The sequence below is a fragment of the Mauremys reevesii genome, linkage group 26, assembly GCF_016161935.1.
Source record: "Mauremys reevesii isolate NIE-2019 linkage group 26, ASM1616193v1, whole genome shotgun sequence".
Lineage (NCBI taxonomy): Eukaryota > Metazoa > Chordata > Testudines > Geoemydidae > Mauremys > Mauremys reevesii.
The window spans coordinates 3,098,626-3,125,739 of record NC_052648.1 but is presented as its reverse complement, the minus strand read 5'-3'; the positions used below and the strand labels follow the sequence as shown (position 1 = coordinate 3,125,739).

At 44.0% G+C, this 27,114-nt stretch overlaps 3 protein-coding genes across 12 annotated transcripts in view; 2 read left to right on the top strand and 1 right to left on the bottom strand.

The window, feature by feature from the left end:
• ABHD8 (abhydrolase domain containing 8) overlaps positions 1 to 7,192 on the bottom strand; it is a 26,914-nt gene extending 19,722 nt beyond the window's left edge. Inside the window, exons 1-2 of one of the 7 annotated variants that reach the window (XM_039515970.1) lie at positions 7,162 to 7,192; positions 5,260 to 5,417 (exon numbers count right to left, since the gene is read on the bottom strand). In XM_039515970.1, the coding sequence (XP_039371904.1) occupies positions 5,260 to 5,281 (22 nt within the window). In that variant the 5' untranslated portion in view covers positions 5,282 to 5,417; positions 7,162 to 7,192. The other 6 variants (XM_039515966.1, XM_039515968.1, XM_039515967.1 and 3 more) reach the window with 6 other exon arrangements.
• MRPL34 (mitochondrial ribosomal protein L34) lies at positions 6,490 to 27,114 on the top strand. Of its 2 annotated transcripts, XR_005591501.1 has the most exons (7): positions 6,490 to 6,679; positions 7,302 to 7,886; positions 17,521 to 17,601; positions 18,085 to 18,136; positions 18,495 to 18,556; positions 19,871 to 19,913; positions 26,466 to 27,114. XR_005591501.1 is itself a non-coding variant. In XM_039515975.1 (2 exons), the coding sequence occupies exons 1-2, from the start codon at positions 6,522 to 6,524 to the stop codon at positions 7,612 to 7,614; spliced, it is 471 nt and encodes a 156-aa protein (XP_039371909.1). In that variant the 5' UTR covers positions 6,490 to 6,521; the 3' UTR covers positions 7,615 to 7,945. The 2 variants fall into 2 exon arrangements, 1 of the variants encoding a protein (XP_039371909.1); XM_039515975.1 differs by lacking the exons at positions 17,521 to 17,601; positions 18,085 to 18,136; positions 18,495 to 18,556; positions 19,871 to 19,913; positions 26,466 to 27,114 and having other exon boundaries at positions 7,302 to 7,945.
• On the top strand, positions 12,108 to 27,114 carry DDA1 (DET1 and DDB1 associated 1). Of its 3 annotated transcripts, XM_039515978.1 has the most exons (6): positions 12,108 to 12,277; positions 17,521 to 17,601; positions 18,085 to 18,136; positions 18,495 to 18,556; positions 19,871 to 19,913; positions 26,466 to 27,114. In XM_039515978.1, exons 1-6 carry the CDS (start codon positions 12,233 to 12,235, stop codon positions 26,474 to 26,476), a joined length of 294 nt encoding a protein of 97 aa, XP_039371912.1. In that variant the 5' UTR covers positions 12,108 to 12,232; the 3' UTR covers positions 26,477 to 27,114. The 3 variants fall into 3 exon arrangements, with proteins under 3 accessions (XP_039371912.1, XP_039371910.1, XP_039371911.1); XM_039515976.1 differs by having other exon boundaries at positions 12,120 to 12,277; positions 19,871 to 27,114; XM_039515977.1 differs by having other exon boundaries at positions 12,213 to 12,343; positions 19,871 to 27,114.

Sequence of the window (27,114 nt, the reverse complement as noted above, 5' to 3'; positions counted from 1 at the left end):
TTGGGGGACTTCATATTTGTAAAGTGCCCTGGAAATGGAGAGTGACATTAGATGTGCCAAAGCTGGGATTCTAATTGCAACAATCATTTGCTCATCTCTCGTCCCTTCCATCCAAGAATCACAAATATGAATGGTGCTAAACAACACCCCAAGGAACACACAAATATTGTTATTCTCCCTCCCCTCACACCCTCTTCCTGCCCCACCCCCACAGGTGGAAAAAACTGAGGTACAGAGAAAACATTCAAATGTAATGACAATTAAACCGGGATCTCTAATGAGCACACAGGAGATAATCGTTTGCACCACTAATTTTTAGTGAGCCATCACAGTGCCTTTTAAGCAATGTTCCCACTGGGGAGGGAGCAAACATTTTGTATCGGGGAGGCTATCACCTATGTTTTTTTACATTGTGCCTGGCTTCTTGTATACTAGTGGTTCTCAAACTTTTGTCCTGGTGACCCCTTTCACATAGCAAGCCTCTGAGTGTGATCCCTGTCATAAATTAAAAACACTTTAAAATATATTTCACACCATTAGAAATGCTGGAGGCAAAGTGGGGTTTGGGGTGGAGGCTGACAGCTCGCAACTCCCCAGATAATAACCTTGCGACCCCCAGTTTGAGAACCCCTGTTGTATGCCGATTGTATCACTAGCTGGTTTATTAGGATCCTGGGAAGTATTTGGGAGGATTTTGCAAGCAATAGAAATGGGATCCCAAGAGATTCAGATCAGCTTGCAGCTCCCACCAAGCCCTGAAAGGTGAAATTCTCAGCATACACAGGGACATAGGTGCTGGAACTAGGGGGGCTGCTGCACCCCCTGGCTTGTAGTGGATTCCATTATATACAGGGTTTACAGTTTGGTTCAATGGCTCTCAGCACCCCCACTATACAAATTGTTCCAGCCCTCTTGCACAGGGATGCAATTAAAATATGCGGCATCCTTGCAAAAAGTGGGTGTGTGTGTGGGGGGGGGGGAAGTCCCATAGTCAGTGACAGGACTTTGCTTTGGGCCCCACAGAATGACAATGCAGATAAATTATGTTCAGAAGAGAAATGGCATCACACAAAAATAAAAACCTCTGTAACATGCCAGGCAGGTTGGGAGCCATGGCTAGCTAGCTGCCACACAAGTCTCTCTCCCTAGGAAATCAGACCTTGAGAAACACAAAAGATCATGCAATGCACAACGAAACAACCTGTATCTGACCCTTCCTGGATTTAGTGGTCAGTTCACCCCCTCATCCCTTTCAGAGATATCCTGATGTTTCACCCTTTCCCATTGCTCCCTCCCCCCACACACACAAAATGCACAGCCGCAAAATAACCCAGCTGCAATTCCTGAAGCAGCAAATGCCACAGCCCTGAACGACAGAAAGTAGCGAACCAGTTGGAGGAGGAAGGATAAAAAAACCCCAAACAAGTCCAAATCAATACACTAAGATGCCCCCTCTGCCTCTTTCCCAAACCAAAAATCCAAGCAGATCTGCAACGCACAGCAACAGTGGGGCCTTGCTCAGAGCCAAAGATAATGTACTGCAATTGCATCACAACAGGAGATGCATGCACCTAAGTTTTGCTGGTGGGTAGCTTTTTTCCCTGCTTAAGCATGCATGGATAATACAGCTATTTATGTGCAAACAACCTGGCATCACTCGGACAACTACTGCCTTCCCCTATTTTCCTGCGATCCGATTTAACGCCTCTCAAATCCCCTTTGATCTTAAGCTTCCGAGTGGGTCTTTTGGCCATTTTGCTCCCCGTGCAGAATACCTCCCTCCTCCTTTCCCCTGTGCCTGACCCAAATTCCAGCTGTACATTCAGGCCCCTGTACAAATAGAGAGAGACGGAACATCATGCTCACCTCATTTATTGACAAGAATTGTCAGCGGTTGAGATTGCAAATAAAAGGATTAATCTTGAAGAAAGCAAAAAGGGGGGAAGGAGAAAAGCCAAAGTCAGCAGCCGCCAGTGCAAGGAGCTAGCGCTGGCAGGATGCTCAGCTTGTGAGCTGCTCTGATTACATTTTTGTTTGTTTGTTTGCATGTGCAGTAAGAAGGATGGAGCCTTCCCTTCAGCTAAAATCATCTGCTTTAAAATGGAATCTCTCCTCCCATCTTCTTTCCATGAGCCACAGTGGAGGGGGAAACACCATAGCCTGGCTCTGGGGGATTTTGGGGAGCTATTTGCCCTTGTATTCTGTAGCCATAGAGAAGCCCCCTAAATCCCTCCCACCGAGGAGGAGTTTCACGATGACAGACAGGAAATCTTACCAATTGAAGCAAACAATCGCCCAACTTACAGCCTACGGAGAGCTTGGGAGAGAAAAAGGGGCAAGGCCTGGCATGGGGGTGGAAAGTGCACTAGTCCTGTTGCCAGTGCTGAAGCTGGGAGCCAGCACCTTTTTTTCAATTGCATGAGGGCAGTGTCTCTTGACACAACTCTAAGGAATCTGGCTGTTTGTGACAATTTGGCAGTTAATCTCCTGAAAACACATTACTGCCAAGATTGTTCCAATTCATTCATATGGTTTTATGAGCGTTGCCAACTCTCACAATTTCATCGCAAATATTTGGTGCTTTTTGTAAAGCGGTAGCTCTTGGATTCACATGATTACGTGAGAATCTCAGCTTTCATGTCAAAACAAAAGTAAATTTCTGGCCCTCATTGTTTGTGCAGAAAAGTTTGAAAACATGACCCCCTGAGGAATATGACACTAAAAGCAAATAAAAAGACCCTACAATTATTTTTTTTAATCCTATGAGTTTGGGGGATGGAGGGGGGCTGACTCATTTGTTTTGAATGCCTGAGGTTGGTAATATACAAAATGCAAACTCTTCTGACAAGCCAGCTATCTCTGCCTTCACCAGTGGAAAGGAATGTTCTGAAAACAAGGCCTTTTCTTTAATGGTCAGACCAGGCAACCGGGAGCCAGGATTCCTGGGTTCTACTCCTGACTGCGCCGACTCATTGTGTGACCTTGGGTGAGTCACTTGGCCTTTTTGTGCCTCAGTTTCCCTGCTCTGTAAAATTAGGATAATTATATTCACCTATACAGGAATGATTGGAGAATTAATTCTGTTTATAAGGTGCCTTGAGGACATTGTTTGTAAAGTATTATTATTTTAAAGGGAGTGTCTGGATTAGATTTTGGAGAGTGGGGGGGAAGATGCTGGCCCTTTATATCTGCTAGCTGGTTCCCCCACCAGTTTGTACTACACTTAGTATATTATCATGGTGTTCACTATGGCTATAGAAACGTTTTTCTTATATGGACATGACATTTAAGGCATCCAAAATCAAAGAGCAATAATGAATAATCAATTACCTGTGATATAAAGTAACTGAAAGTGTGGAACTGATTATTTTTCCATCCAGTAATCAGTAGCATGGAAACAATTTCTTCTCCACCTATGGATCCACGGCTTGCCGTGAATTACATTTTCCAAATGAAGTTAATGATTTATTTTGTCTCAAGGACTTCAGATCAAATGTGCTTAGTTTACAAGTAAAACAATGCTTTTTCTAATTACCAGTGCTGCAAACCTAGTAATTCTGATCCAGATAAAGTGTATCATAGGTGTTGGTAACACGTTGCTAATATCAGCAGATATGACTGATACACACAGGAGATAGATTTGTGAAGCAAGTAGATGCAAGTCTGAAATTGTCATTTTTCTGACTTCCCCATGTTATTATTAAATTACCCCCTTTCCTGGGCAGCCAGAGCTAAATAGGAACAGGGCCTGATCCTTTCCCCACTGACCTGAATAGTGCAGGATCAAGTCCAGAGAGAGAGAGAGCTCTAACAACTCTGCTGCTGCTGGTTCCCATTAACTTGAAGGAAGAGCCATGAAAACAGGGAGTCTTTCAAATAATCCCTTTTTTGTTACTAAAAATTTGAGTTACTAAGTGAAAGTAAAAAACAGTGTATATGACATACTCCAGATCAGCATACAGTGTACCTACATTGGATAATCTGCTGTAGTTTTAATTCCTGCAATAATTCACCAAATAGTTTCATCTGGGGAAATCACGAGTCAGAAAACCTGTTGGATAGAGTAACTGGCCCAAGAACAGCTGCTTTACAAACATCCAACCTCATAACTCCCCTGGGGAAGTTGTGATATCATTCCAGGCACAGAGTTGGGTTTTTTTAAGTGACTTAGCTAATATCATAGAGCAGCTCTGCAATGGAGGCAGGAATAGCATCCAGGAGTCCTGACTCCCATTCCCTCCTCTAAGTACAAGACAATATTCATCTCCAATTCTCTTTGTTCTTTGGACAGCTCCAGTTATTCCAATAACAGGACCAGGGAATGAAAGCACTATTCCAGGCATATATATAGTGAGTGCACAATTAAGTGATAACCCTAAGAGGCCTAGCAATGAGGAAAAGGGCAAAGCATCTCCTGCAGACATAACGAGCACCAAGCCTGTGCACTTTTGTGTCACTTCCACTGCACAACCCTGTGCCTCTCAAATTGGTGCTTCAATCCTAGAGCTAACAGAAGCAAAGAAACAGCCCAGAACTGTTGCCAGCAAAATAATTTTGACAGAAAATGTATTAAAAGTTTTTTAATAATCCATCATGGCAAAGAGCCCACAGCCCTGTGTGTTGTGGTGACGTCGGATACACTAGGGTGCCAGACAGCCAGGGAACTGCAGGACAGTTCCTTGTTTATGAACATCAGTTCTGTGCTTCTATCTCCTTTTCTGAGGGATGAGGAACAGGGACAGAGAGAGACGTGATAAGAACAACGGAAGAGATCATATAAATGCAAATTATTATTTAAAGTCAGTTGTATCTAGTAGTTAGAACAGGGAAGGCTGGGAGTCAGGACTCCTAAGTTCTACTATTCCTTGCTGTAGGTGCATGTGTGGTCCAGGGGTTAAAGTAGGGGAATGGCATCTTTTCTCAGCTCTGCCATTGACTCTGCACAGCCTTAGGTAAATCTCCTCTCTGTGCTTCAATCCCCCTGTCTGAAAAATGGAGACACACCTACCTGACAGGAGGGAACGGGGATTGGAAGGCTCAATTCATTGTTCGCAACCTGCTTTGGGTAAGATGTGTAAGTGCATCAGGCACCCCACCACTATTGAAATTAAATGGGAGATGGGTGCCTAACTCCCATAGGCTTTTTAAAAAAACTTCACCCTTCAATGCCACTGCACGAAGGCATCGTACATGGATAAGGGATTCTATGAAATATTATTATTGCACAGTGTGTAATATGGCAGATGAGGAGCTACTTACCCCGTGGGGTAGCGGGGAACATCCCATGCTGTGGTTAAGGTATCACATACAGAAGCTTTGCTTAGCTGATGCTTAATTCAGATCCTTTCCAGGCACCAAACTCTTGTGTTATAAGACACAAAACGTCAACCACTTCGTTTTCACTCACTGCCTTCACCCTATGCAATAAACAACTTTGAATGAGATCTGGCTTTTCAAAGGTGACTTACTAACAATAGTCTTCATCCTTGTTTATGTGAGACCATTGGCCTGATTTTTCAGAGATTCTAAGCATCCCCATATTGAGATCAATGAAGGCAGAAGGATCAGGCCCATTGATATCTCATGACTTGAACCTCTGGCAGGTCTAAACTCAGGGCTCCAGAGGTGAACAGCAAATTGCAGTAATTCACTTCACCACACAGGGCCAAATCCAGCACTTCTGTAAGCTGATCAACCCCACTGAACCCAATGAGAGTTGCACCAGGGTTAAATCTGGCCTTTAGTGCACCATTTAAAGGCAGATTGGGATTTCTGTAGCTGCACCTTGCACCACTGGTTCATACTGGGCCTTTGGCTCCATAAAAGGTTGTGCCCTCTCCTGTTGCTGTGTGCCCCAGGTGCAAATGAAATTTCATGCAGGATTCTTTGGCAGGAACTGGAGAGATGTTTTGGGGTGGTTATCCCCACCCTCTCCAGGAAACTCCCACTTTAACCAGACTAAGACCACTATCTTGCAAGTAATTCTATGTGGACAGCCTCCTGTACCTGCACGGAGCTTGTGGCAATTCCTAGCCTCCCGCATCTCTAACTATTACAGGGGAGAACCCAAGAGTACTGACTCCCCTGCTCTAACCCACTAGACCCCACAGCCAGGGGGAGAGCCCAGGAGTCCTGGCTCCCAGTCCCTCCACTCTAACCACTAGACCCCACTCCCTCCCCATAGCTGGGACAGAACCCAGGAGTCCGGGCTCCCAGTCTCTCCACTCTAACCACTAGACCCCACTCCCTCCCCATAGCTGGGACAGAACCCAGGAATCCGGGCTCCCAGGCTTTAACCCACAGGCCACCCTCCTTCAGGGCAGGGGGCGGGGCCCGTTTCCATGGCGACCCCCAGCCCGTGTGGGGAGGGGCGGGGGGCTGAGGAAACAGGGCAAGGCGGGAACACCGGGCCAGCCGGCCAGGGCCTGGGGCTCAGCACACCCCGCGGAGCGCCTCGGCTTGGCACGGAGAACTACAAACCCCAGAAGCCCTTGCGGCCTCGGCGTGACACCGAGGACTATATGTCCCAGAAGCCCTTGCGTGGCCCCAGCCCCGCGTGGCCGTGGGTTGCGATAGGCCCGGCGGCGGGAGCCAATAGGCCCGGGCGTTGTTGCGGGGGGATGATGGCTTTCTTCACAGGCCGCCTGGGCCGCCTCTGGCCTCTGCGTCCCGGGGGCAGGTAACGCGCGGCTGCCGGAGACCCCCCCACCCCAGGGGGGCTGAGTGCGTGAGGGGGGGGCAGGCCGGGAGGGGAGGCTGACAAAGGGGGACTGGAAATGGGGCAGGAGAACAGGGCCTGGAAATGGGGTGAGGGAGGCAGGGCAGAAAAAGGGGGACTCAGGAGGGGAGATAGGAGGTGAGGGGGGGGGTCAGGGCAGAGGAAGGGGGACTGGAAATGGGGCGAGTGGAAGCTGAGGGCAGGAGGGGGGGGCTGGCTGCAGATGGGGCGGATGGGAGGTCAGAAGCAGTGATGACTATCTGATCAGAGGGGTGCTGTGTGTCCCTGCACTGGCAGAGCCAAGAGAGCGATGGATGACCGCAGTGGGGGGGCAGGAGAGTGTGGTACCCTTGGCAAAACTGTTGCCGAAGCAGGGCCAGCATCTCTCTTCACTATGTTTGGCTCGAGTGAATTATCAGAGGCCCTTATTTAACCAGTTATACCTCCAAAATTGCATTTTTAGAATGAAGTTCCAAACAGCCCACCGTACTGTGTTTTACACATGGTGCTTAGATTCCAAACTCTGTAGGTCATTGTCTTACTTCCTGTTAACCTCTTTCTATTGTTTTTTCACTCTACCAAGATTCTTCCTGCTGCAGCACGTTACAGCCTCCCCCTCACAGCCCAGGACAATTTCCATCCTCTCAGATGCTTTGGGGCAGCCTCCAAGCACCAGCCTGTCCTTCAGATCTGCAGGCATCTTCCAAAGCATCCCTAGACACCTGTCACCATGGAGCCTTCAACAAATACGCACCAAGGCACGCGGGAATGAATATCAGCCAAAGAACCTCAAGCGCAAGCGGACCCATGGCTGGATCAAGCGTATTAGAACTCCCAGTGGGATCGAGGTGATCCTCCGACGCATGCTGAAATGCAGGAAATCACTGAGCCACTGAGTGTTGTAGCTGCAGGATCTGTTGAGCATGAAATGTTTCAGTCAAGCCTGAATAATCATCCACAGCTCAGACCTTTAGAGTGAACCAGCCTTCTTCTCTATGTAACACCCATGAGCGACTGACTATTCCCATCATGTTATAACATGTGGTGAAGAATTATTGAGTGCTACTTTGACAGATGTGGGATGCTGCTTTTCTTTTCCACTGGCTTCACTTGATGGCTAATTATTTTTAATGGCAAAATTATTACAACTGGTGGGAGTAGTTCTAAGGTAAAAATTGTGCATCCATGAGGCGTAATTACAAAATAATAAAAAAAAATCATATCAAGCTTCCTGCATTAAGTTTGTTAATGCAAAGCTATAGGAGGAAAAAAACTGTTTTATTTCTCTTTTTTTCTTGTGGGAGTAGCAGGCACACTGTCTTCTTGCTCTAGAAGCCTTAAGGGATGAGTTTTCAATCTGTGGATGTGCAATTAGCGTTAACCACAAGACAAGGTCTGTGACCACTCCCCAATGTACCCAGCGAACAGTATGCTGTTGACTGCACTCCCCTCTCCCTGTGTTACTCACTAAGGACCCTATCATGCAATGTGCTGAGTGCCCTCAGAGCCGTTTGAAGAAAATGAGCACCTTGCATGACTGGAGCCTAAAGCAAGCATGGGGTAGGGTTCTTTTTTCTGTCAGTTTAGGGCCAAATCTTGCAAAGGAATATGTGCCCATGAAGAGTTCCGTTGCAGAAAGTCCAGGCAGCCACAGAATCTACTTGTGCAGACTTAATTGCAGGATCTGAACCTAGTGGTGGAGCTGCAGTCCTGTTATAAACTACAGCAGCAGTACATGTTGGTTTTGTTTTCCTATTGCTCTGTTAGCAAGAATTCCTTTTGTAATTGGGTAAAGATTCCAATGCCCAGCTTCTTAATGGCACCTGAAAAGTGCCCCAACACCTCACTTAGCAAACTTTGGCTTAGTTTGCTGCTGTGTGGGGGTGAAATTCACATCTGTGCCCAAGAGCCCATGCAAGGCCCCTCTGCATTGCCTAAGTTTTCCCCTTAGTCCCTCAGTTTAACACTCCTTGGAGCATAGGCTTTGCAAAGACCTTCTGTACTGGGATAAATTTCACACTGAGTGTGAGGCTGTGAAAGCTTTTAAGAACAGAATCTACAGTCTATTTTCAGGATTCTCTAAATACGTGGATCAAAATGCAGGTTTTGTTCAATTTAAAAAAAATTGACATTGAATAGAAATGTCCCCATGGTATCTTAATTAAAACAATTTTTGATTTTAAGAAACTATGTAAACATTCCTCTAAGCTGTTGCAAATGCAAGCATAAGACAGACTGTAAAGCTGACAAGTTTTAATTTCCCTCTCCAAGTTTAATGCAGTGTGACAAGTATGCATGGCTTACTTGAGGGGAAATTAGATGCAAAAACTACCACTAATGCAGCAGTAAAGGTGAGATTCATGTTCATGATATTCAGGAAATTCCAGAGATTAAGATTTTCTACCACAAAGTGAATCTAGCTAGATTAACAATCAATACAGGAAGGCCTGGAGCTACAAAGTGCCCATTATAGGTTCCTTACTCATCAGGGACTGAGCTTGAGATCTCTTGAGCTGATTTTATAAACCTTTCAAGATGACTGTTAAAAATGTTGGCCTTGATACTTGAAAGTGGAGAGGAGCCTGAACCTCTTTGGGACAGCATGTGGGGCCAGGAGTTGGGGCCTGTCTGACACAGCTCTCACGCACGTCATCTTCTTCCAGAAGAAGTTCAACAATATAACTTCCTTTCCCAGACTCCCTAGCGGCTGGAGGAATCATATGTAGAAGTCTCCAGGAGCACCAGTCATGGTAATTTCCAGAGCCCTCAATTTGAAAAATGGGATCCAATAGGAGGAAAGTGGTCAGTTGTGCTCTGGAGTCAGCTGTAGGGGAACCTAAGAGCAGAACTAATAATTCAACACCCCAAACATCTGACAACCCCTCTGCCTATGATAAACAATCAGTTTGGCATGATCCCTGAGAGGATTACTAGCTAGTACAATGGTTGGTACCATATCAATTCTGTAGCTACTGAGATGGCTGGCTGGGGCGAGCGAGTTTTTTGTGGGGAGGGACCTTGGTCATTTGGGACCTGTTCAAGGAGCACAACATACCGTTTTATGAAAGGTTGTGCTCCTCTCCAGAGGCATGTAGGCAGGGTGCAACTTATAAATAGAAGGATTATGTTGCTTTCCCTTTCCCCTGATAACAGCCTCTGTTTATTGCATTTCAAGCATACGTTAATAATGAAAGAGAAACAGGATGAAGGAAGCTGGATGATTGGGAATGACTTGGGACTCTTAAGCAAAGACTGCCAACTGTACATGATTTTTCGGAGCCTTGTGATGTCAAAAATGCCTGCTAGGGCCCAATACTAATTTTTTTGTGCAAGGATCTCAAAGTACTGTGCTAATTATTTAAGCCTCACAACCCCCAGTGGCAGAGAGAGATCATTCTCCCTATTTGTCAGAAGAGGAAACTAAGGCACAGGCTGAATTTAAGAAAGGGCTGAGCAACCACAGCTTCCATTTAATGGGAGATTCAGGTCTGCAGCACTGCTGAAAAGTCACTTATCTAAGACCACAGCTGGAATCAGAACTCAGTAGCTCCTTGATCTCAGGACAGTGTGCAGACACCACAGTGCCTATCTTAAAAGGCCCTGGTGCACTTCCTTGAAATGAAGGGACTCCTACAGAGCGTAATTCCAACTGTGTTTATAACCCATGTAATATTGACCTCCTGAGGTCCCTTCCAACCCTGGTATTCTATGATTCTATATGCAGAAAGCAAAGTCCAGTTGAAAGAAGTCCAGCAAAACACCTGCCAACTCAGCCAGAGAAAGGATGGAAAAAGGCGTTAGTAAGAGGCAACAGTTTTTATAACATATCTTCTGTCGTCTTTTTTTTTATGGATCTTTTGCATGGAATGTGGAGAAATTAGAGGTGGAAGATACTAACACTATCAGATCAGTGGCCAATGCAGGATTGTTTCCCACAGTTTATTTGCCTGGGGTTTGGCAACTGTTTTAAATGCCTCTGTTTAGGAAGCTTCCACTCTTTCAGGAGTAATTTCTCACAGCCTAATTGAATACTCATCCTTAGGAACTTTCCCCAGTGTTCAGTCTAATGTCCCATTTAGCCTAAGCCAAAGTTTTATATGAGTGGGGTGGCAGCATCTGTTCTTCATATTTTGTTTTTCGTCTGATGTCAAGCTGCTTTTTAGGAGTTTAGCTATTGTATCTTAAATTGACCTTTGCTGTGGCAACTCCTAGGATATGGGACAGGTTCTCAGGAGGTCTTTGTCTCAGTTCATTGCTCCTCATTTTCAAAATTAACCCGAAAATGTTGTTTGCATTGGTTTTTTTCATGTTAGCCCCTTTGCGGGATGCTTCCTCATTTGTCAAATATGGGTCATTCCCCCAGCTAATGGCACCAGTTCCTGTGGAATGGGTATGAAGATGTCCCCTTGGCCCACATGGAAGGTAGTGATGGTGAATCACTTCCCTCAATGGCATTGTTAGTGGCAACAAATGTACACCAGGCCACCAGGAATTTAGCACTGGAGATTGACCAGATGATCCTGTCAGCTGTAATTGCTACAGCGAGTGGAGAACACCTATGAAATAGCTTATTTTTGATTACTGATTTAATACTGATTTTTGACCTTAACAGTCTTGATTTAGGGTCAGATCTGACAATCAGATCAAGTAGCACTGAACTGTTGTATATCCCTCCCTCTGATGTACCTTGTGTCTTTTGTTAATCCTTTCTCTGTTCAGCCTTCAAGGTCGTTGGTGCAGGGACCTATCTTATTACATGTCTGTATTGCAATGTGCCCAACACATTTTGAGTGTTATCCAAATAACTCGGAGATAATTAATTTTTGACTCATTCTAAAAGATTAAATATTCTAGACTTTTGCCCCAATGTTGCAAGCTGCTTCACCCAGGCAGACCTCTGCACCCCTTAATGGGACACTTTGTGGATACAGGTGTTTGCCCAGGCACAGCAGCTTGCACGATCAGAGCTTTATTAATTAATTGAGTTCTTAATTATGAGTGCTTGATAATCAATGACTTAATGTTAGTGATTTTGATTATGAAATATTGGTTATTGTTTACTATTTGGAATCTATGGTTGTTTGATCAAATGGTGGTGGTTATAAGCCATTACTGATAGGTTAATTCATTATAATTAGTAACATATAATTGACTAATTATGACTTGAATACTGATGCTTATTAATAATTGATTATCATGTGTTGTTGCATATATATTATTCATTATTAAATACTTGTTTGCAAAGAACTAACCATAAATTATTACTGTATTGATCCTGGCAGCAGCCAATGGCCTCCTTCATGGGAAGTGGGAAGCCAGGTGTTTGTTACTGGGACTACAGCTCCCATGAAGCAGCGCGGCCGGCCCCACATCCGGGTCCTTTCCTCTTCCTCCCGCGAGCCTTAGGGGCCAGGGCGGGCATTTCCTGCCTCAAGCCAAATGGCTATTTTCTTGGCAGCTTTGAGGGACAGGTCCGGTGGCCAATAGGCCTGCAGTCTTGGGCAGAACCACCCAATGGGAGCGTGCGGATCCGGGCTGAGGGGCGGTCCGGGCAAGGAGGCAAGTTAGGCTGAGGAGTGGGCTTTTAGAAGTTGCCGTGCGGCTGAGGCAGCGGCGGGGAAGATGGTAGGTGGCTTATGCCCCCCCCCTCCGCCCCCGATACAAAATGGCGGGTGGGGGAGGCGGGGTGCTGGGGCTGCAGCCTCAGTAGCCATGGGGACCCCCGGGAGAGGGCCCCGCCCCCGGCCTGAGTGGGGCCAGGCTCCCCTGGGGTGGGGCCGCCACGGACACCCCCCCCCCCGCCCGCCGGCTGGGCTGTGGGGCAGGCGCCCTGAGGGGAGGGGGTGTGAGGGGAGCCCCCCAGCAGCCATGGGCCTCGCCTCAAGGGCAGAGCCTTCGCCCCCCTGCAACGCCCCCCAGGGCCAGCACCTTCGGGGGGGGCAGCCACGGCCCCCATCCATGGGATTTCCCTAGGAGGGGTGTCAGCCCCCCCCTTCCCCAAGCAGCAGTTTCTGGGCCTGCTTGTTCAGGGGAGAGGGGTGACTTTTGGGGTGCGGGGCGTGACTGGGGGAGGGGCTGCAGTAGCGTAGGCTTCCCCTGGTCGCCTTCCCTTGCAGCCATATGACCCTCCCTAGGGAAAGGGCTTCAGTGTTTCCTTCCTGGGCCTGGTTAGCGGGGAAGGGGGGGGGGGGGGGCGAATCGCAGCCCCCTTCAGGCCGAAAGCCTGAGGTAGCTGGGCTCGGGGGTGGGGCTCCTGCATCTGCGGTTCTCTCCACCCCCCACCCCCGGCTTCATCTTCAGCATCTCCCCCCCCACACCCCCCCGGGGCCTGATGTGTCTGAGCGGGATTGCTGCGTTCCCTCCTTAGGATGGAGGGGCTGGGGCAGATATGGCCTCTCCATCTCTCTGCTTAGAGCTGTGGGCTCCAGCCGTAATGGGATTTTTGATTCTCAGGAAACTGCTTGGAGGTGGGGTCTTGCTGACACGGGAGAGGCAGATACAGCCTTGTCTCTGCCTCCCTCCTCAAAGCAATAGCAGTGGGAAACTAGAGAGAGAATCTCTAGGCAGCAGCATAGTCACAGTTGCATCTGGGGTTATTGCTGTGGCACCTTCCCCCAAAATAAATGGGGAAATGCCTCAAATTTGAGGATCTGCTTCATTTCTTGACTCAGGAGATTCCTTAGCTCTTTTGGTTTGACCACGGCATTTTCCCCCTTTGCCCTAAGGAGAAGAAAAAGGCAGAAAGCTGAAGTAGAGAAGTGCCCCCTTTGAATGTGTCAGCAGTTTTTTTTAGAATCACTTTTGTTTTCCTGCTAATATCTCAGTTATGGTGGTTGCCCAGTAAACACTTCCAGTGGTGTTGGAGTTGAATTATTCAAATAACTTCTGCCCTGGGAAAAAATAGGGTGGTGGCTAGTAACCAGGGAAACTCCAGCTCTCACTTGTTCCCATTAGACTGGAGCTAAGGTATCTTGGTGCTGCATGTAGTTGTTAAATGGCTAGCTAGATTTCTGTTTGCAGGTGTGTAATTCTTTGGCCTGCACAAGTCTGGTGTCTGTCTTGCAGTTGTCATTTTTAATTTGAGAAGCTGAACAATTAAACAAAATCTGCAGAAATTATTCCTTTAAAAAAGATCCTGCATGATTTTCATACCATTAATTTAATGGCTGTCATTTTGAGGCTTCATCCTATATTTGGACTCATAATCTGAGATGCTTAAATGTGGGGACAGCTGTACGTAATCTAGTAGGCACCTAGAAACACATTACCATGATAGTAATTAACTAGGGTGCTTGCCACCCCCTCTTATTCTGGGGGTGAGGGGAGGGAAGAACTGCTTCTTTTGGATGTTTGATCAGTTTTTATTGCCCTCTGTCAAAATGGATTCCAACTGTGTTCTTTACAATAATTGATTCACTGTTTAAATGGCATTTGTACATTAGTAGGTCAAAACATATAATGTGTGAATGGGGGCATGACAGAATAATTGAAAACTAATGTTGCTTTAAGCTGTCTTGCAACCTGTCTAAAGCAGTGCTAAGGAGTTTATTTCGTATCTTGGAGAAATATTTAGCCCTCATCTTTAAGTACTTATAATGGTTCTCAGTGGGGAAGCAACATTGCTTTTTAGTGGATGAAGGGGAAAGTATCCATGTTATGAACATATGCTGTGTGTGATACAATCCCATTTCAGGCCCAGTAGTCTCACTCTTTATGTAGATAGCCTTACTTTAGAATTCATCAGGAGCCAAGACCAGCTTTTCAGTTTTCTGCCCCCATTTCCTGAATAAAATTACTAGTTCTAGTTCTGTTCTATATATTTTGTGTAAAGTCAAGGAGTGCTACAGAAACGTGGTGATGTCTTGGGGTCCTAACAGTTGGCGCGCACAGCAGAAACTGAAAACAAGTTTAGGCTCTACTGGAATAGAAATAAAGACCAATTTAGATCATGCTTTTATTGTGCTAGTCGTTGTACAGAGAAACAAGAACCTGCCCTGAAGAGCTGGCAAGCGCTAGATAGACAAGGCAGATAAACGATGGGAGAAAGGAAGTAGTATTGTCCTCATTTTACAGATGGGCAAAAGATGTTCGTTATTTGCTCATGGTTGCACAAAAAGTCTGGCAGAACTGGAAACTGAGACCCAATTGGTTGAGTCTAAGTCCAGTGCTGTAATCATAGGACTGTTTTTCTCCTAAAAGCAAGCTTGGGAGGGAATAAATTTGGAAACCTTAATGTAATTAACTTTTCTTAAAACAAGATCAAAGTATAAATAGTGCTTTGGAGATGTCTTGACTAGAGCCCATTGCTTTGAATAAGCTATAACAGTTACAAACAGAAAAGTAATTGTTCCTGTTAAAAGAGATTTTTAACTCCTTCCACAACAGCAGCATTACAGGAGGACTCTATCTTCCCCTTGTTGCATGTGGCATGGGTTGAATAATTCTGCTCATTAGAATTATCTGCTTCTTTGCTAATCTTTAGAGTTGCTTCTAAAAAAGATAATATATTAAGCTTATATTGTAAGTTCTGGAGCAGGGTCTGTCTCTTTGTTACATGCATGTGTTGTGCCTAGCATAATGGGGCCATAATCCTTGACTGGGGCCTCTAGCCTTGACTCCAGTGCAGACATTAAATCTGCTTTTAGAGATAGGGGTTTAGGCTAGTTATTTTCCTTCGTGGCCTTTCATACACTCATCTTTCTTACTTATTTTAAGGACCCACAATTCATGGATCAGAACCCCATGTTAATAAGCACTGTACAAACACAAAAAGACAATTCCTTCCCCAAAGAGTGTACTTAATGGCTTCTTGTGATATCTGTCCCCTTGCTCCTGCTACTTAAAAGATGCAGCTGTTGTCAGGAGTCTTTCTTTTGTGACTGAAGAGGCTTCAGAGTGGTTCTGGATCTGGTATACTGCTGAGTTGATTACCATAATGACCCCTTTATTGCTTTTAAGACAAACACCCCTCCATCCATATGGGTTTAGCTTGGTTAACTGGGGCCTGGTCTACATTGGTGGGGAGGGTGTCGATGTAAGATACGTCGACTTCAGCTACGGTAGGGTCATATGGCTGCGTATTTTATTCCGACTTACCTCCCGTCCTCACGGCGTGAGATTGACGGCCATGGCTCCCCTGTCGACTCCGCTACCGTGCTTGCTCTGGTGGAGTTCCGGAGTCGACGGGGAGCGGGTTCGGGGATCGATATATCGTGTCTCGTCTAGATACAATATATCGATCCCCGATAAATTGATAGCTATTCGCCAATACGGCAGGTAGTCTGGACGTACCCTGGGGGTAAAGGGCCTCTTCAGGGCCACTGCTGCTGTTATGCTGGAATGCTTCTCGTGAGGCAATGCTGCTGTTGGTCAAGTGTGTTACTCTGCTATGAAGACTGAACCAGACCTCCTCAAGAACTTGAGATTCTTTGCATGGAAGTCACCACGGATTGTGGGCTGGATCCTGCACACAATTACCATTGACACCACCAGGAGTTACCTCTGTGCAAGGGCTGCAGGATTAGGCCATTGAGGCTGTGTAGTTCTTTTGCCTTCCTGAGACTGGCTCCTTTGTGTTTATGCAGCTCTAGTAACAGCTGTCAGTTTGACTGTGTATCCTAGGCCTCTTCTGTGCTGAGGATTTTATCTGCTGGTGTAGCTATACTGGAGTAGGCACCTAGTGTGCAGATTGTGTCACGAGTTGCACTGGTAAGTTTCATCAGAGAGGTTTACGTAGATATACATATATTCTAAGGGGTTGCCTCAGTGTAGCTGCCTCATTTGAGAACTCAGCTCATTTTAATGAGTAAACACCCTTTGCAGAATAATTATGATGTATTAGGTGGAAGGTTAATAGTTCCGCTGTCAGGTTCCCTCACTTTTCAGGCCATAACAAATCCAGAGTGTTGGCATTAAGGATGTGTTTTGGCTGTTGAGATCTTTTAGATAGATGGCTGCTTGCTACAGGTTGGGCAAATTAATTCTTTCCTACTTATTCCCTTTGCTTTACTGAGTACACAGTGATTCAGTATTTCATTGCGCAGTTACAGGTCTGTCTCTAAGTAAAACTCAAAGACACAGTCAAGTCAAAATTGGCCCAGAACTTTTGCAAAGTGAAACCAAAATAAATGCTGCTGTGATTTTTTTTTTTTAATTTAATGAAACTTTGCAAGTCCAATGTAACAGCATTGTACTAGTGCATATGAGCCAAGAAATCAAAGCTGCTTGTATTTAAAAGTAAAAATATCGATCTATTTTCATTGTTCAAGCAGAGGTACAAAAGAGTATGCAACGTAAATAGCTCAAGTTTTGTTTTAATCTAACCTATTTAAGAGCACTAATTTTCTTTAAATGATTAACTTGACAATTGCCCCCTTTTAAATCAGTCATTATGCCTCTTAAGAAGTGATTTCCCCAGTTTACCGTCCTGGTCTTAAAAATGAGACCTTACTGCACATCTACATTTAACTAGTTTTGTTGTTTTTTTTTAAAAAAAAAAGCCCTCCCCATCAAAATGGATATAGCTACAACAGAGCCTTTCACTGGAGATTCATACTTCACTTAGGTTGGGGAAATAGAGATGAGATGTACACATAGGACTGCAGGATTTGTTTTAAGAAAACCAGTGTTCGTTCTGAATATTTGGTATTTGACCTCATAGCGGTCAACATACTTCCAAATGTCCTTTTTTAAAAAAAGGAAGCATTATTGACATGTGCAACTCCCTTGAACTTTTTGCTCATCCACTAATTTTTTCTTTACTTGCTTCACTGTTTAACCAAAGCCGTCTTCTGTCATTTTAGGCAGATTTTTTGAAAGGATTACCAGTCTACAACAAAAGCAACTTCAGTAGATTTCATGCAGACTCTGTATGTAAAGCATCGGTGAGTATTATATCTAAATTCAATCTGTCAGAGGACACTGGTGCTTCGTATGGCCTCTAACTGGGCCTTGGGTTTCTTAAAATAAGTTATTACTGGTATCATCATGAGCCACAAAACTGCTCATCTGAGATTGGAATCCTAGGAGGGGAGATTTCCCAGACATGAAGTTAATGTACTTCAGAAAAATGCAATATCAGCAGAGCCAAAGCTGTGTGGCATTCCCTCCCCATGTTTTTACAGTCTTAGTTTAACATTGGGACTGGGGCGCATATATGATAAATGGACCTCTTTTTACATGTGAAAGAATTTTCAGCTGCATGGTTCAGTGAGACTGTGGTATACTGCATTGCCACAATTTTATAGCATTGCAGTTGAGATGAACTTGCTGTCAGGACTGAGATCGTTCAGCAGCCCTTAGTTGTATGTGGAAATTTTGTGTGTTTGTTTTTCTTCTGCACTGTAACGATTCTAATACTTCTACAGAACAGAAGACCGTCAGTATATCTTCCCACAAGGGAATATCCATCTGAACAAAGTAAGTATGCTCCTTCTATGTTTGACGCTTCAAGTGTACTAGAACTTTTATTTTGTGTTTAATGTTAAAAAATCTGGCATGTGCTCAATCTCATTTGATAGCACAAAACAGAATTGTTTTTTAAATCTGTGTCAGATTTATGTGGCTCAAAAGAGTACAGATGCTTAACTTTTGTATCCGCTTTTGCACATCTTTTTCTCTATCCTTATTGAATGATTGTACAGACAATTAAAATGACAATGATGCTGTCACTCCTTCTTAAAAGGTTCAGTACCTGTATGAAGTCTTGGTCACTGTAGTTTGTTTTAAATATTATCTCTTAGAAATGCCTTCAGAGTGTGTTTTCTTTCTTCAACAGTCATAGTAACAGAAAAGACAAACATACTTTTGCGTTATCTACATCAGCAATGGGACAAAAAGGTATGACTATTTTTAAATTTAAAACTTCATATCTGGTTTTAAAGTGCAATTTGTTTTGGTTGCTTCTACTGTGTGACCACCAGTGCCTGTAATTAGTCATGGAAAATACATAGATACTAAATTAAGTGGAAGACTGAGCCAACTGTGGATTTCTCAATTCTACCAGAAAGTGCTTGTGATAAATTTTCTATCCATGGTAGACTTTGTTCTCACTCTTCATATTCTAGAAAGAGAAAAGATGGTCCAATGACTAAGGCGGTAGCTTAGAATTGGGAGGTCTGTTTGATTTTTGCCACAGACTTTCTGCATGACCTTGGGCAAGTCACTTAGCCTCTTTGTGCCTCAGTTCCGCATCTGTAAAATGAGGATTTTTGGGGGGTACACTTGAGACCATAGTCTTTTATTAGACTGATAGGACAGGAGAGTGGGAGCCACAACTCCTGGGTTCTTTTTCTGGCTCTGCTGTTGACACATTCAAAGGCACCCAGTGAATCATTTCCACGTACTGACCTGTAAAATCATACATCTTGCTGACCTCACAGGGTCACTTTAATAGTACATGCCAGGTGTACATGTGTTATAAAAAGTTCCTAGCACACACCCTGCCTCCGAGTTTGTGCTCTACAGGCACAAGTGGGTACAATACAAGACACACACCGTGAGGAATGGTCATACCCACAAAGCTTCCCAGAGCAGATGTAACTTCAGAATGTGCGTGTTTGGGAGGAGTACATGAAAGCTGTTCCAGAGGTACAGAGCAGCAAGAAAGCAGGTCGGAGGCAGGGAGTGGGTGAAGGAGAGACAAGGAGCAACTGAGAGAAGTTTGGGCAAAGCATAGAGATGGAGGAGGAGTTGAAAGGGGAAACATAGATGGGAGCAGAGTTGTTAGCAGTCTGAAGCTGATAATGAGGTGCTTCAGAGTGATGATGGAAGCCAGTTGGGAGGTTTGAGAAGTTCAGAGACTGGATCAGAGCAACAGGAGAAAAAGAGGGTCTTATTAAAGTTTATAAAGCACTTGAGCTCCTTGGAATAAAAAGAAGCTAAGAACAAAGGATTGTCCTTTAGCAGCTCTGCTGGGGCAGGAGAGCATTTTACAAGGACAATTCAGTACATAATATAGTCCAGCTTTGGACAGAACTCTGGTGTTCACGAGAAGATGCCTCTGCTAGTTCATCTACATCAGCATCTTCCCTCCCAAAGACTTTTACCAACTACTTACGCAAGATGTATCATTCAGTACGGAAATGTAGCCGTCTCTGGAGTGGAATGTTGTGGAGGACTTCATTGACGTACCTTTCTCTTTGCTTCAATCAGAATGCAGCAAAGAAGAGAGATCAAGAGCAAGTGGAAATAGAAGGTGAGAATTCGGCACCACCACGGAAAATTGCCCGGACAGACAGCCAGGACATGAATGAGGACACTTAAACTCTTGCTCTCTCCTACACTATTTTGCAGGCGCTTCCTGTTTTGTCTCAAAATGTGTAAATTTCCGCGCCCCTTCCCCCCCCTCCACTATGCAGCCCAAACCACTTCTGACTTCATAGGAGCCAATGTATTTATTTTTTCTCCAGTTTTTATTTATGCTGTAAAACTTACGGAGCAATCGATGGTGGAACAAGTCAGCAAATGATGTAGTGTAACTTTAATCCTTTTTTAAAAAAAAAAACCCATACATTATCACTTTTCCAGATTTTGTTAAACCTGTTGCTTAATTAACCCAGTTTGCCATGGAAGCCTGGAGAGGAGACATGACTTTACGGCATGCAAATTCCAGTGGTATAGGCTTTCTGATCCATATACCCACTGGTATATTACAGTAGTCAACTCTGTATTGGCTGTAACCAGTCTAGCAGTAATTTTTTTTGGCGGGGGGGGGGAATGAGGGGGCTCATCCGCTCTGAAATGTTGATCCTAAAATCAGCACTGTACTAGGAAATCCTGGGGGTCATTAGGGTTATGCTGATCTTATCAAATGTGGTCAACTTGATAGAACAGTTGTGGTTTTTTTGTTCAGCAGCATATGTTATCACACGCATCAATGGTCATGGAGAATTCAAGTGACAGGTGTGTTGCTTTGGTTGCTCTTAAATTTTAACAGCCTTTTGGTCTTGAATGGACTGGTATGTGCAACTTCTCCATTGGAATAAAAAGGATACTTTTATCCTACTGAGTATTTGATCAACAGTGTCTTTAAAATGGCAGCAGGTGGAATGGAATTGGTAGGTCTACCTTATAATCTTATTTGTTAAATTTGAGAATCAAATTGGGTACAGCTTGGCATCTAGATTGGCTATTTCCTTTCTCTCAACCAGTGATTCTGAAAAATCGTATATTGCATGACTGGAGCTGAGTCCAGGACTTCTGGATACAAAGTAGCTGAACAAAATGAGCTTCTACAGTCTATATTAAAGACAGACCCTCTTTCATTTGGACAATGACAGTTCAGTGCCTATCACCTGTAACCCTTTGCTGGCTATCTTCAGTAGGAGCCAAATACAAAACCCTCAAGATGTCTAAGTGGAGTCAAAGGAAACCAGCATAGTTGGTTGAAGGTGTCTCTCTCTCACTATTGACTGTCCATTCTGCTTTTAATGTGAAAAGCTGAGTCTGTTTTTAGGTTGAAATCTAGATTGTTGCCTTCCATTGCTCTTTTCCCAGCATCTCTGCTCATCCACAAATTCTAAACAAACTGAGTCCAGAAGCTATGTGAGCCTCTTTCTAGAAAACCATGGGTAAGCCTAGTTCTGCAGGGAGTTTGACCGTGGTGGTTAAACTCAGATGAAAGACTTGTGAAGACAGGGCTCATGCCGCCACCTTCACTACTGTGTCCCAATCAGGCCAGTGGACAGAACTTGTTCAGAATAAAAGCATGATGGGAGTGAAAGCCATCAGCAGCACAGTTTATCTTATGAGCCAGGACTTTGTGAGGAGCAGGACATAGCCTCACTTATTGCTGCAGTTTTACAAGTATGTACAAGGCACTAAGCTCTGATTCTACTATTCTTCTTCTCACTTTTTCAGTGAAGATCATTGTTATTTAGACCTAAAATTGTACCTGCCCTTAAAATAGCTACGTTTTGCTGCAGCAGTGCCCCTCCAGATTATCAGGTTCAAACACCAGCTGTGTTGGTGAGGACGAAAATATGGTTTTACAATTTTGTGTTGTACTGGCAATTGCAACTTAACAGAACTTCTTTACCCAGAGCTGTGCTGCCAAAAAAGATGCTGTCGTGTGAAATACAAAAAGTAAACGGAAAATGCTATGTTAGCTTCAAGGGCATGTTAAAAGGTTTGTAAGATACCAAAGGAGGAAATGGGCGTAGTGCTGATGACAAAAGTTTAACCAATGCTGTGTTTTTAGCTACATTTGAGAGTTCCAGCCTTGTTTTGTCAAGTGCTGTTTAATTCCTTACTAATAAAGAATTTGGAGCTTTGCTGACCTCTCTGCTACAGCAAGTGAAGTACCATTAAAGAGTTGGCAGTACCATCCTGTTCTGTACCCCCATCTTTGTTCCCTTTACAGTAAATGGGACCTTGCTGGTAGCGGAGCCTTTGAAATCTTACAAATTTTTTTTTTTAATTTACCAAAAATCTCTGCAATTCACACTCTTAGGGGAAAAAAGTATTTGGCAAAGCGAAAAAAATAGTTTCCTTTAGTTTCCTGAGAGCAAGTCTGAAGCAATGGGGGGAAAAAAAATGTAGTTAAACAAAAATTCTTGTGTCCTTTCAATCAAACTATTGCATTTTGCTTTTGATGTTAGCTGTACACAAGCAGCATGGATTTCTGATGCTCTCAGACAGGTATCGTTGCATTTTACTGAAAGTTTTGATAGTCTTGCTCAGCTGGTCAGAGTTATCTAATCTGAACTGAAAGCCTCCTCCCTCACCATCCAGTTTCCATGCTGCTAATGGCGTGAAAATGCCATCCTCAAGCTGCCACACATTCAAAATGTTTCCACTGCTGTTTAATACATGTGTATTGGGTTTGTGTTGCATGTGAAAACTCTCCCACCCAATTGATTGTCTGGTGTCTTAGGCAAATCGTACATTAAACAGAGATCCAGAACTTCTCCAACAGTGTTCAGTTTGTATAATATGTAGCTCCTCTAATACTTTCTGATTATCCTGTTACAAAGTGACTGGGATTTAGTTACCCTTAACGGGTATTTTGTATATGTCCGCATAGTGGTATTTTTATTGTTTCTAGTATTGAGGTATATTGTACAAAATTTGTATAAAACTTTAGAAGCTTGTCAAAAAGATAAGAGAATTTTTGGAGTGAATAGTGTGACTTTTAGCAGAAATTGGAGCTGCAGGAACATATTTGCCTCTTTATTTCAATGAGAAGTTAGAGGACGCTGAATCCTAGGAATAGCCTAGCAAGCATCTGCTCTCCCCTGCAAGGCAGATTGCTCCTGTACTGGATAGCATTGAAGTTTGTGCTGTCTCTATTTAGTAATCCCTCAGAGCAATTGGATGTGATGGGTAAATCTCAGTTATTTCAATGGCAACCATTGCCTTTATTTTTATTTTTTTTAAACAAAGACTGGATGTAGTGGGTGTTATCACAAGATTAGTGACTGACAAGGCAAAACCAAAGATGTCTTAAACTAACTCCAGATATCAAATGTTGACTTCAGAGGAGTGTTAGAAGGGATTTTATTCTCTTCCCCTCCCCTGGCTCCTAATCAACTTTTGAAGTATTGAAGTTCGAAAGGGAAGTTGTGTTTTTGTTTTTTTGTTTTCATTTTTTTAAAATAAATAAACCTTGGCACATGTTCCATTCCAGTGGTCATAAGTGGTCACATCTGCTCTGCAAAGGCCCTATTTATTTGTATCAGTGGTTGGCTCTTCAGACTTGCCAGTTGCTTTCTGTGTACATTGTTCAGTGTTCAAGACGTTTCCTTCAGCAAACACAGGGACATACAAAGAATACTGCAAATACTGCTGAGGGAGGATGGTCTGTTTTGAGTAGATCTGGCAGGCTGGTAAGGGCTACTGCTGTTGGTGCTTAGAGTCTGAGAATGTTTTTGAATGCCGTTAGCCATAAGAGCACTGAATCCATACTCAGTTACAAACCAGGCTACAATGGTGATCAGAAACATTGTGAAAACCCTGCTGGACAGGGTGTGTTTGTGAGGAAGTATCGACCAACTCCCCTGTCTGTTTAAAACTTTGGCCAGCCTTGGGTGTCTAATTGCAGGGTAAATGTACTCTGAGAGGGCAGGGTGAAGATTCACCAGTACTACTAAAATGGAACTGTGTTGTAACCAGGTTCACTGACAACCGCTGGTCCCCCTAACACTTGTAGCTGTAGTGTAGATTGGGCCTTAAGTACCAAACCATACAAGCTGAAAGCATGTTCAGAACCAGGTGCTGAGCGTGGTTCTGGTTGACCTGCAGAGTGGCGTGTAATTCTTTGAACACTGTTTATTATGGTCTGGAGCTCCAGAGAGGATGAGGACCTATGTACCAATCTGTATGCTATTTGCATTGTTCAAAGAAATCTCTTGTGTACAGTCTGTCACTTGGGGGGTGGTTTAAACCTACTGAATCGAAGTGCTGCTTTTTCTTCGCTTTTCTTGGGGGCTACAGGGTTCAGAAGCTCCCGGATTCTTGTTGGCTGGTGTCTCTTTCTCCAGGCATCATGACTCTTGTGCCTTATACAGTAATTCAGTTGTTAACACTTGGACTGTTTCCTGTGTTGAGGCAGAACTTTGGGGGCTTGCTGGAAAAATCGTAAATCTGCTTCTGCAGTAGCTAGGATTACTTTGGAGGAGCTCATTTCAGAATATACCTTTTGAAAATAGATCGGACTATACATCGTCAACTTCTGCTTATCGTGGACAGGTCATACAAATGGGCCTCAGTCATAAGCAAAGCTGCCATTTACCATCTAGCATTAGTATGTTTATACCACTAATGTGACTTTATTTTTCTGTTCAAAAGTTATGCTTTTTTCTTTAGTTTTGCAACTATACTTATTATATAATGGCCTTTTCTTTCCCTGATTTATTGACTGGCATCTGGCAGCAGGGAAGTTATGCTACACTATGGCTTTGACTGGAAGGATTCTTGGTGATTGTCCTCTGTAACTTTTGTGTGTTATAACTTCCGATGTATAAAAAGTGTGTGTGATTTTTGTTTTTAGGGGGCCAGGTGTATTTGGATTGGTGTGTGTGTGTGTGTGTGGATTAGGTTGATAAACATGCCCAATAAAGGATACTGCATCATTTGTTTACTCAAGCAGACTATCCTTCGTACCATATTGAATGCACAGTCAGCGATCTCCACTCAGCTGGTTCACAGATGAATGCTTGTCGTCCTTGTAGTGGAGAATTTAGTCATGGAATCTCCTCTAAAAATTGATCTGGTTTGGAGCACTGTTTAGTACCACTAACCTGCTGAGAAATGTGGGACCAAAGCCACATTTGCAGGTAGGGTACTTGACTTCCTTACTGCCAACTGCAAGCTTATGTAGGTGGATGTGCTCATTAGAACCGTACTAATGGCTCCCTGGAGTACTCACATTTTATATCCACCAGCCTACATTTCTCATTTGAGAGGCCAGCAGCATTGTAGCTCTCTCCTGCATTGCTGCTGAGCTGTGTGTTCATGGATGTGTGTGGATTCTTCAGTGGAGTTCAACATCACACTAGCAACATTAGAGTTGAACTTGCACTTCTCTATTCATTCTAGTTTTCTTGTTAACGAGTTTGGGATGAATATTTCCTTCGGGTGTAAAGAGGACTGAACTTGGTCTGTACAGGAGAGCAACTTTGTAATTGTGACTTTAAAAGTGGGAATGGACAAATGCCAACCTTCCCATTTGTTCTGCACTAAGATTTGCTTTTAAAAAAAAAGAAAAAAAAACCTTCTCTGCCCCCCGTCCCCCCCCCCGCCTGTGCCTGGATGTGGTGAGTGAAAAGATTAATCGTATGTACAGATTGGCCTTTTCATTCAAACTGGTGCAGTTCCAGTGATGATTCTTAGGTTATGTAGACGGGCAAACAACTACTGAAGGTCTTAATGTTTTTTGGAGGAGCCCTGGTGGACTTTATCCTTTTATGACTGAGTTCAGTTTTTATCAGTGTAAACCTGGGAGTCGCTAATCAGCTGGTGGGATAAAAGGGCCATGTTGTCAAAACTTTTTTGCTTTTTTCATCTAAAAATTAATTGATGATAGAGGTGGGGTGGTTGAGTAAATCAAATGGCATGAGTCAACCCCCACCTGTGGTCCTGGGTTCTAATGTTGTTCAGGCCACCTGTGTACAAATTTAAGTTTTGTGTGTCACTATCTTTTTGTCTCCTCTACCAAACAAGCACACGCTTCAACTCAATTGGCATTCTGTGGTGAGAGATGAACAGCCAGACTAGAATAGCCATCATGTTGGGAGGATGAATCTGCCTTAACAATGAGCTGTGCATGGTGGGGAGGTTAACCTCTGCCATATCTGGCTGGAGTTACTGCTTTGGCGCTCTTACGTGCGTGAAAAAGTTTCGTTTTGAGCGTGAACCGAAATCCTCTTGCTGGGTATATGGTGATGACTTTTCACTGGCCAGCTTGTTGCTTCCCATATTATGAATACTACGTTGATAACCGGTCCCTGTAGCTGTCCAGTGCACCCTAGTGCTGTAATCTTGTGGTTGGTTGTTTATAACACAAGTCTAAATGTGCTTTTCTTTTCTTCCTTTGGGAAGTGGAGGGAGCTCTAACAGTGTAATTAGTCAAATACTCTTCCTTGCTTTGCTGAGTAATGTGTGACTTATCCCTGAGATACTAGCAATGATTGGCCATTTAGTTATTTAAATACACACGCATACTTGTTGGAGGAGGGCAGAGTAAACTACTTCACTTGCTAGCCACCTGCTTTGTTCTGTGACTATGGCTGTCTGGCTTGGATTGCAGAAGAGTCCTGACAAAAATGGATATTGATTCTTCACTTAGAAGAAGTGACAGAAAATACTGCCATGCAATCTGAAAGGAATGATCCATGGTGCTTGTCAGCACTGCATCACCCTGCACAATACGGCTGGGCTGGACTTCCAAATACATGTGTTTCTTACGACTTAGTGCAATGTGTATAGTTAAAAAGGCTTTACTGGGTTTTTTTTATTAAGACTAATCTACGTAGTCTCCTTGGTCAGTTGCATGTAACAGCTGAATGTATGGGATTGGGCCTTATCTTTCTAGCCATCCCAAATTGCTTTTACGTCCGTTACAGTCTGGAATACAAAATCCCAGGATGATTTTATTGGCAATACACAGTGTATCCCTTGGAGCCTGTATTACTTACAACCCATCTTTCTGCTTGTGGACAAGAAATACCTGCTGCGTTCCAACTCAACCTCTCCCCCCTTACTCTTTTTGCAAACACTGTGTCTGTGGGGCAGGGGGCAATGTCTTCTCCTGAGGAGTTGCGTGGCGATAGAGGGGCTGCTGTAATGGAGCGACTGTAAATATTCTGTTCTAGTTGAATGTCACAGCTGTTGGATTTTGCATTTATTTTTAAACTATTTCATGTTTGATACTGTGTATAATAAATTTGCAGAAAGTA